Source organism: Littorina saxatilis, linkage group LG8, assembly GCF_037325665.1.
Source record: "Littorina saxatilis isolate snail1 linkage group LG8, US_GU_Lsax_2.0, whole genome shotgun sequence".
Lineage (NCBI taxonomy): Eukaryota > Metazoa > Mollusca > Gastropoda > Littorinimorpha > Littorinidae > Littorina > Littorina saxatilis.
Genome location: NC_090252.1, coordinates 21,570,194 through 21,580,798, shown reverse-complemented (window position 1 = coordinate 21,580,798; position 10,605 = coordinate 21,570,194). Strand labels below are relative to the sequence as shown.

The 10,605-nt window shown below is 40.4% G+C and overlaps 1 protein-coding gene across 1 annotated transcript in view; it reads left to right on the top strand.

Moving 5' to 3' along the window:
* The window catches only part of LOC138974557 (uncharacterized), a 15,746-nt gene extending 13,012 nt beyond the window's left edge, over nucleotides 1–2,734 (top strand). The window contains exon 6 of the mRNA XM_070347274.1: nucleotides 2,593–2,734. Within this exon, the coding sequence (XP_070203375.1) occupies nucleotides 2,593–2,734 (142 nt within the window). The remainder of the gene's footprint in view (nucleotides 1–2,592) is intronic.
* The last annotated feature ends 7,871 nt before the right edge of the window (nucleotides 2,735–10,605 follow it).

The window sequence follows — 10,605 nt, the reverse complement described above, 5'->3', positions numbered from 1 at the left end:
GTTGTCTTTTCTTTGCAAAGATCAGTTCATGACGCGCACAACGGGAATTCCCGTTTACGGATTTCGCGCCGTTTGTAACAGCAACCTGAAGACATTCCATTGAGCCGAAGAGAACCGAGGAAGATTCCGTATGAACAGTTTTCGCTACTGACCAATCGAATCGCGGATATTAAACTTCGTTTATACTCGGTCTCGTTCGGTTAAATTCGGCCTTCCCATAATGCAGTATTTCTGATTTCCGCCAGAAGTTGACAAAGGCAATGTGAAATACGAAAGACTGCGATATTCCTTGGATATCTTTCCGAAAACTTCAGTTTGTCACAAGTTTTGCCCCAGTTTCAGTGCTAGATATGCAAAGGAGAAGATTATCGGGTAAAATTAACTCAGTTGCAGAGGCTTGCGTGACAGAAGAATAAAACGAAAGTGCAAGTCGATAGTGTCATCTGCTATTGCTACGAACGAATCTGAGACTGAAGATCAAGTCTGTGCATTCTTCTTCTTCCAAAATGAATACTGGCAGAAAATTATGCCGCTTCCCTTGCAACAGATGGAATGTAGCAAGAAATAACCATCGGTGGTGTACGTGTGAAGCACGTTGCCATGAGTGTTTTGAACCAGGACTTATTTTAGAGTTGCGGAGCGGAATGCATACGGCAATACGGATTTCACTATATATGGCAACTAGAAGACAGGCCCTATATCTTTTCTCCGGGAAAAAGTGAAACAAATGAACTCCTCAAAAAAAGAACAACCAGTACGAAAATGACTTTGTTCAGCCATGGTGCTGCACCATGCATATCCCGGGAAGTCTGGTGCAGTTGAATGCTAGCCCAAGCACAGCAGGAAAAGACCCCAAGCAGCTTATGAGCTGGTAGTAGGTATGTATTTTTTCTTCTTTAAACAAAAAATGTACCAGTTTATAAAAACAAAAAAGTGTTATGTGTGCGGCTCTGTGTTTGTGTGTGTGATTATTATGCTGAAGTACAGAATCAAAGTAACAACATCCTGATGCAACGACACTGAACAGGATGCAAAGTTTGTTATGTGTAATTAAATTGCTACTGTGAAGCTTGGTTGTCAGTGTTGGGAAGAACATCTGTTTTTTCCTCATTTATTTTCTCAAGCATATATAGCTTTCTCCTGTGATCATAGTTTTATTGTAGCACAAACAAACATGCATTCACATGGCCCAGTAAGTGCACATTGCTTGTGGTTATACTTCTCTTGCAGACCATAATTTTATATGGTTTCTGCATGGTTTCTGCGTGCAATGTATGTGCAATAGCTGTAAGCCAGACCATTCACTAGCCCTCAACCGCCTTAGCACCATTCACATGATTATTCAACATACATATGTATTTGTTCACTGCTTGACTGTCAGCACTGAAATATGCATGCGCACACATATTATTTGATCACATAACAATACCCTTTTCGAATGTATGTGGGGGAGGGTGGTAATCGTTTGGAATAGTGAATAGCAGTATTTCAGTGTGTGTGAATAGACATATTAATTTTGAATTTATGTTGTCTCTACAGATTCAGAGGTGGAAGCTGGAGAGGAGCTTCCAAAGTGCCCATGGCATTGCAAGACAATTCACAGAAGTCAACCAAAATATTGTAGTATAAAAAGTAAAAGACACTGCTAAATGACTCAATGATTATTCAAATAAAGTCCAACAGAGGTCGGAGACAAACAGCTTGACATGTAACAAGTTGGGAATTATGAATGGGCATACTTTATGCAGCATGCACATTACTCATGATAGTTGGTCATTGTGACCTTGGAACAGGTTCCTTGGTGCTTGTAGATCACCGACTATTGTTTTCTTAAATTTTGTCGAATTTAGTTTCCGTTTTTCTCATAGAACTAAGCAAGACTTGATTTCAGAGTCAGAGTTGTTTTGTTACATGTTTTGTAAACGTTTTTGGGCAAAAACTCAATTTTCTTCACGTTTTGTATATTTTCTCAAAACTCGATTTTTGTCACTTAAAAAGCCTAAGGCTTTTTTTTTTAATAAACTTGCCTTGTTGAAACTTTGCATACATCTTGACTGTGGTATTTCGGAGGTCTAATGTGAGCGTTTCGTTGAATTTTTTTGTGTGTGAGAAGTTATAAACCCTTTTTTGGGGCGTTTTTTCATGAAATTTAACGTCACTCATTTTCATCACCGATATCTTTTGAATGACTCAAAATATCAAAAAAGCCTCACATTAGACCTGGGCACTGTGCTAAAGTATAAATAACAAGCATCAAAACAAAACTCCAGGGTGTTTTGTAAAAGCCTTAGGGTTTTAAAAAGAGGCGGTTTGGCGGCCATCTTGGATTGCTACCATGGCAACCAATGGCCTAAATTTATAAAAATTAACATTTTCTCAGGAGATGGAGTGAGTACTATAATACTACAAATTTGTTTTACCCGAGAGTCATCAAACAAAAAAAAATCAATTTTAACACCAGTGCCTCCCCTTGGTTCTGCATTGTTTAATATCTTTGTGTTTGTGTAAAGATCTCGAACAAGATTAGTCTAAAGTAGTGGTAAGGGCCATAAGTTGCATATCGTAGTTCAGTTTGTTTTCATATGTCCCCAGGAATATGTCCATGGAAGATGGCCAGATTGGCTGCAAAAATGACTACGTGCAGATTGGAACCGCTAATGAGACAAAGAGATTCTGCAGAATGCCGCTTGCTCCAACTTCATTTAGTGAGTATATTGCTCAAAATCAAACTTAATGAAAAACAAACAAGTCGCGTAAGGCGAAATTACTACATTTAGTCAAGCTGTGCAACTCACAGAATGAAACTGAACGTAGTCCGCCGCTAGTGAAAAAGGCAGTGAAAGTGACGAGCCTGTTTGGCGCGGTAGCGATTGCGCTGTGCTTCATAGCACGGTTTACTGTACCTCTCTTCGTTTTAACTTTCTGAGCGTGTTTTTAATCCAAACATATCATATCTATATGTTTTTGGAATCAGGAACCGACAAGGAATAAGATCAAATAGTTTTTGAATCGATTTCGGAAATTTAATTTTGATCATAATTTTTATATTTTTAATTTTCAGAGCTTGTTTTTAATCCAAATATAACATATCAATATGTTTTTGGAATCAGCAAATGACGAAGAATAAGATCGTTTAATAAAAAAATAATTTTAATTACAAGTTTCCGATTTTTAATGACCAAACTCACTCATTAGTTTTTAAGCCACCCAGCTGAAATGCAATACCAAACCCCGGCCTTTGTCGAAGATTGCTTTGCCAAAATTTCAATCAATTTAATTGAAAAATGAGGGTGTGACAGTGCCGCCTCAACTTTTACAAAAGCCGGATATGACGTCATCAAAGGTATGTATCGAACAAATGAAAAAAAACGTCCGGGGATATCATACCCAGGAACTCTCATGTCAAATTTCATAAAGATCGGCCCAGTAGTTTAGTCTGAATCGCTCCACACACACACACACAGAGACAGACACACACACACATACACCACGACCCTCGTCTCGATTCCCCCTCTATGTTAAAACATTTAGTCAAAACGTGACTAAATGTAACAAAAACAAAACACGAGATTGACCTTGTCACTTCCGATATCAAAAGATAGAACAAAGGACAAAGGTAGATCGTTGTTGGTGATTATGGATAGCGTTTAATCTTTTTGTTTTGCTGTTCTAAAGTTGTTGCAGATACTAATCTTGGTTATTTGTTGATTCGTTGGGTCTCTTTTACCAATTTGGCTATTCGGGATGTGCTAAATGTTCTCTTTTTCGCTCATGAGTAGAGGTAAAAACACTCAATAAAACTAGGTGCTATTGACACACATTCTTTCTGAGTTGATTCTTGTTGATGGCGATACATATTTTCAGTTCATGTGCATTTGCATTTTTGAGTTCGAGTTCTCCCGAATTGTGGACGGGAGAGATTACCCTGTACAAAGATAGTGCTAAGTGGCACTCACAATTAAGTTGCCAATCCATTATTGCCACCACCATTTTCTGCAAACATAACTTTTGTTTTGACTTTGCAGCAACACAGATGACATGGCCTCTGGTAGTCCGTTTTGAATCTGACGTTCAATTCGAAAATACAGGATTCCAACTAAACATAACAATGGACGTGAGTCTCGCTCTCATAATGTCTGTTTATCTCTCACTGTCTTTGTGTCTGTATCTTTGTCTATGTATGTGTCTCTCTGCCTCCTTCTCTCACACTCTCTCTCACACTCTCTCTCTCTCTCTCTCTCTCTCTCTCTCTCTCTCTCTCTCCACCCTCTCTCTCCTCCACCCATTGCACACCGGTACGACCGAACTAAGGTAACGTTAAATTACTGTTGTGCAGCGGGTTGAAAGAATACCCTATACCTCGGAGATATACCTTCACTCGGTCTCAACGACGTCACGTGACATGTTATATGGTGGAAGAGAATGCTGTCGCTTATTTTCCTTTTGAGGATGAGGGTTTAACATGGATCGGGAACTTACAGGACAACCGCGGCTGTGCTTGCAAGTTTGGATAGTTATTTCCGTGACTGAGCATCGTTTCAGTCTTACCGAACTGAGGGTGGAAAATAAGCGACAGCATTCTCTTCCACCATATAACATGTCACGTGACGTCGTTGAGACCGAGTGAAGGTATATCTCCGAGGTATAGGGTATTCTTTCAACCCGCTGCACAACAGTAATTTATTGATACCTTAGTTCGGTCGTACCGGTGTGTGTCTCTCGCTCTCTCTCTATTTCTCTCTCTCTCGCTCTCGCTCTCTATTTCTGGGGGTCGGGGCGGCGGACGGAGGGCTCAGCTGGACGGCGGAGCAAGCAGTCAACCCGGCGGTGCTGGGTACACGGCCACAGCCGATCACCCGGGCGTGAAGACACGCAGCAGGCTCCAGACGGGTTCCACCGCTGGCACTGCCCGGGGGGCAGGCCATGGCGCCACAGGCCAACGCCAAGGACGTATCGACACGATGCTTGGTGGCAGTAAAATCAGTGACTGACGGTACGGGCACGTCACATCGGCAGTAGAAGGTGGTAAGGGCACGTTAGAATTTCTCACTTGGAACGTCGATGGCTTGGCTTCTAAGCTACCTGATCCTGATTTTCTGGGCTATATCCTGAAGTTCGATATTGTCTGTCTTGTAGAGACATTTTTGGATAAAGCATTCGACCTATCACGGCACTTTAGTGATTTTCAAATCTTCCAGAAATCGGCTAGGAAGCTAACGAGTCATGGTAGGAGGTCAGGGGGCGTCGTTGTTCTCGTAAAGAAAGATATAAGTAAGTTAGTCTATCATGTTGAGACTGAATATGATCATATCTTATGCTTAAAACTTTCCAAAACATTGCTTAATACAGAGGGAGACATTATTTTCATGGCAGCCTATGTCCCTCCAACCACGTCGCCATATTATAACACGAAACAGACTAAATGCCATATCGATGAGTTAGAGTGTTGTCTCCTTGACATGTTTGAAAAACATGGAGATTTGCAGGTCATTCTTTGTGGAGACTTAAACGCAAGAACAGGCCAGTATCAATCTAACGTGTGCCCTGTCGATGAAATGGATAGCGCCGATAAGCGATGTGATCCCTACGCTTGCACCAGGTCATCAGAGGACAAGGTGGCTAACCAATTTGGTTGGGAGCTACTTTCCCTTTGTACATCTTTTAGTATGCATATTTTAAACGGTAACTGCACTCCTGATTTATCAGAACACTTTACATATGTTTCTGTACATGGAAATAGCGTCATTGATTACTTTGTTGTCTCTGATGAATTATCGTCACGTTCTAAACGTCTAGCCGTAGATGAGAGAGTTGAGTCATCGCATATGCCCCTCTGGTTTACGTTTAGCGTCGATTGTGCCCATGTCCGTCCTCCCATCAGTGAAGCAACACAGCCACCTACAAAAAGACTCATATGGGACAGAGAAAAAGAGCAAGAGGTCAAAACTTTGATCCAGTCTGAAAGCTTTGTAAACAAACTGGCCGCTGCTACAGCTATGATCAAAGAGGACGCAGAGGGGTCAGTGGAGTTGTTTACGTGTGCTTTGAAAGACGCTGCTAAACCAATGGAAAGGGTGTTTAAAAATGACTCACCTTTAATCTCCGAAAACAAGTGGTTCGATTCTGAATGCCGAAAATTAAAAAGACAAACACGCAAGGCATTTCGGATGTACAAAAAGGAAAAGACAGGACAAGAGAAAGACAGGTTAAAGATGTTATACCTAACGGAGAGAAAGTCATACTCCAAAGTGCTCAAACAGAAAAAAGACAGTCATAAACAAAATAGAGTGAATAGCCTGCTGTTGAATATTTCTGACTCTCATGCATTTTGGAAGGAGATAAAGAAATTCAGGAGGAAACGTAAACCCGCAGGAACTATTGACAATCAGGCATGGTATGATCATTTTAAGAAAGTACTTAACGAGGATGATGACAGAAGGCATGTTCAAGAACATGACCATACTGACACTGAAGAAGAAAACGAACTTGACTGCGACATTCTCAACAGTGATATTACCGAAGAAGAAGTGAGGACTGCTTTAAGTGGCTTAAAAAAAGGGAAAGCAGCGGGACCAGATGGCGTTTTAAATGATCTCTTAAAAACCACAGGTGACACAATCGTCCCCTATCTTTTGACGTTGTTTAACGACCTTTTTAGGACTGGTGACTACCCTTCAGATTGGGCAAAGGCTATCATTCAACCAATATTTAAGAAAGGTGATGATGAGAACCCTGACAATTATAGAGGCGTCTCTTTGTTAAGTTGTGTGAGCAAGTTGTATACCAGTATTATGAATGCCCGTTTGACAGCGTGGGCTGAGGAAAACAACATTCTCTCTGAGTCACAGGCGGGTTTTAGAAAAAATTACTCCACAATTGACCACATGTTCACTCTTTATGCAGCAGTTACCAAGCAGCTTCAACTAAAAAAGAAGTTATATGTTGCTTTTGTGGACTTTCAAAAGGCGTTTGACACCGTTAAAAGGGATGTTTTGTGGAATGTTTTATTAAAGATTGGTGTAAAAGGAAGAATGTTTAACATGCTTAGGTCAATGTACTCATCTGTTCTCTCTTGCGTCCGATGTAACTCTGGCAATACTGATTATTTTGAATGCCTACAAGGCCTGAAGCAAGGCTGTCTAGCGAGCCCAACGCTTTTTTCGTTTCTTATAAACGAACTTGCCTCGGAAATAATATGTAAGGGCAGACACGGAATTCAAATGCTTCCCGGCGAGATCGAACTGTTTCTTTTGATGTTCGCTGACGACATTGCACTGCTATCATCGTCCATAGTGGGTTTGCAAAACCAACTGAACATCTTACATAACGTTTCAAAGCGTCTTGGGTTAAGGCTAAACATGAATAAAACCAATGTCGTTGTTTTTCGAAACGGTGGTCATTTAGCCAAAAGTGAGAAATGGTTCTACGGAAACGCGCAAGTATCAAGTGCTAGCTCTTACAAGTATCTCGGTCTGACATTCACAACCCAAGCCCGTTTGAATCTCTCTTTCAATGACGCAATCACCAGAGCCAAACAAGGTGTCATTGAGATTTTTAAAGTCTTATGGAATATAGGATGCCACGACATGGACATATTTTTCAAATTATTTGATGCGCAAATTGCTCCCATCTTGCTCTATGGCTCAGAACTATGGGGATGTTTTGACTGTTCACAGATTGAAAAGGTTCACATGTATGCCTGTAAAAGATTACTCGGGATCTCGTCAAACAGTCCAAACCAGATGGTGTATGGGGAACTTGGAAGATGCACTTTGTCAATCCTAGCAAATATCCGAAGCGTAAAGTACTGGTTGAGACTTAACTGTATGCCGGATTCGAGATATGCAAAGATGTCATACATCATGTTAAAAAACGCAGTTGAAAGGGGAAAACAGAATTGGGTCTCACAAGTTAAATGCCTCCTTTGCATGAATGGATTTGGAGATGTGTGGTTGAACGGGTCTGTAGGTAGGGAATGTGCGTTTATTAGAACATTACAGCAACGTCTGCAAGACTGCTTTGAGCAAAACTGGCACTGTAAACTTGATACAAGTGTGAGATTTGATGTATACAGGATGTTTAAAGGAGAACTTGAAAAAGAAAAGTATCTGGGTGTCATTGAAAACCAGTACATACGCAAAATGTACACAAAGTTCAGACTGGGCATTACACCATTGAAGGTAAATAAACTGCGCTATAATCCCGAGTGCGCTGAATCCAGAAATTGTACATTTTGTAAATCAACTGAAGAAAATGAAAACCACTTCCTGTTTAAATGCCCAGCTTACAATGCAATCCGTCAAAAGTACATTGGTGCTTGTTTTGACCTTGACCAGTTCTCCAACTCATCGTTGTGTATTTTACAGACTGACAACAAATTACGACTGATTGCATTGTCAAATTATGTGTTCTACGCGTTTAGACAAAGAGAAAATCAATTGTGAAATAGACCGGTATGATCGTACAACCCAAAATCCTTGTCTTCATCTTACTGTATTTTTTTTTTTCTTCTCTGTTTTTACTTCTTGTGCTAGGTGTTGATTTTAAGTTGCCTTGCTTCCGGACGGTCAAGTCCACTTTGTTCACATGCTAACTATTTCTCCCCCTTGTACATACACATTGTGCTTGATGCAATAAAAATTCGCCTTCGCCTTCGCCTTCGCCTTCTCTCTCTCTCTCTCTCTCTCTCTCTCTCTCTCTCTCTCTCTCTCTCTCTCTCTCTCTTAGAATTTCAGAATTTTCTAAACTGATATATTGAACTTGTAAAGGTGAGATTCTTAACAATAATGTTGACCCATTGCGTACAGACCCGGCAGTGTGCACGCAGTGGAACTGATTACTGCCAAGGATTTCCTGGCACCAGCAGGCCGTGCTGTGACAAAAACAAGGGCTACAGGTGTTGTGCCCACAAAGATGCCCCTTCAGCCTTCCCCTGGCTCTGTCACCTCGAAGCGATGTGTGATGGTTATGTGGGTAAGTACATACAAACACCCATCATGAATAATAAAGGATGTGTGTTACTTATGCAGGTGAATACATACAAACACCCGTCATGACAAACAATAAATTAAATCAAATATAATGCATGTAGTGTTTGATCAAAGCATATAGTGTGCTGGTTATGTTGGCCGTACATCACAACATTATCTATGATAACCTTCTTTTTACATTGATTGATCTTTATGTAAATTGGGTTAAGCATGGAGCTTTCCATGTGAGCTGAAATAGGAAACACACCTACATCGGTCTTGCAAAGCAACATATGTATCTGTTTAAGAGACGCAGATTTCCGCGAAAGCAAAAAAACAAAAAAACAAGTCGCGTGAAGCGATATGAAAACATTATCAGTCGTTATCAAACTTGAATGATTAATACCAGAAACCGGATATCACCGAGACTACCTTCATATAGTCTCGGCTAGCCATACCCGAAGACCGAGGAGGGTCACGCTCGTCTTCACGAAGCATGTGACCGTAGTAATTACTTAAAGGCACAGTAAGCCTCCCGTAAACCATCACAGATACTGTCAGGCTTTTACACACAGTACAGACATACTTCCATTTGAACGCTCACCGAACGTGAACATCCTGGCGGCTTTCCGTCGAGAGTGAGACATTTTCAAAGAATTTATTTTCGTGGACTACAATCAGGCTACAAATCTACAAATCTACACATCTACGATTTGGCGCTAGAACTAACTTTTAAAATCTAAATAATAAATTGACAGCTTGTAACCCAAACATACTTAAATCATAAAAGATTTCTTTTTTCATTAAGACAAGATCATTACAATTTGAAGCTTTGAAAGTTTTAAAAAAGATAGCCCGGAAGCAGGGTCACGATAGTCTTGTCTCAAAGCAGACGATTTGTCTGCATAGCGCTCGCTTTCTTTGAAGCCAGCCGTCGCCAACAAGTTCGTGTGACTCGCAGCCATTTGTGGCGTTTTAGAATCAGAGGTACACAATAACGTGCTATTGCAGATACAGTCGGTGGCATTGAAATTACAAACTGACGACTAAATTGTGAAAAAAAGGAAAGTGGATCACACGGGTTCGTGATGGCTGAGGGGTTAGATAAACCACGAAATCTGGTGTGTGGTTTACGCGAGCTGAATAGCAACTCAAGCGAACTGTTTAATTCAATGCTATCAAATGCTATTGCAAGTGTGTTCCATAAGGTTAGAACTACTTTTTTCATAGAATTATTTGTCGTTTTGTAAACCGTTTGAGACATACTGGGGCTGTAACCTTTTTTCTGTCATTCTGAATACATGTATGATGTAGAGTAAACATGACAAATCTATATATTTTTGAATTCAGGAGAAGATGAAGTATACAATGCAATCATTGTTTAATCTGTTTCTGAAAATTCTAATTTCATGACAACTTTAATGAACAATCTAATTAATTATTTGTTAAGCTTCCAAGCTGAAATACAATCCCATAGTCCGGACGTCGTCGAAGAATGCTTGACCAAAAATGTCAATTAATTTGGTTGAAAAATGAGGGAGTGACAGTGCAGCCTCAACTTTCACTCAAATCCCGATATGATGTACGTCATCACAGATACTTATCAAAAAATGAAAAGAAAAGGATATCATACCCA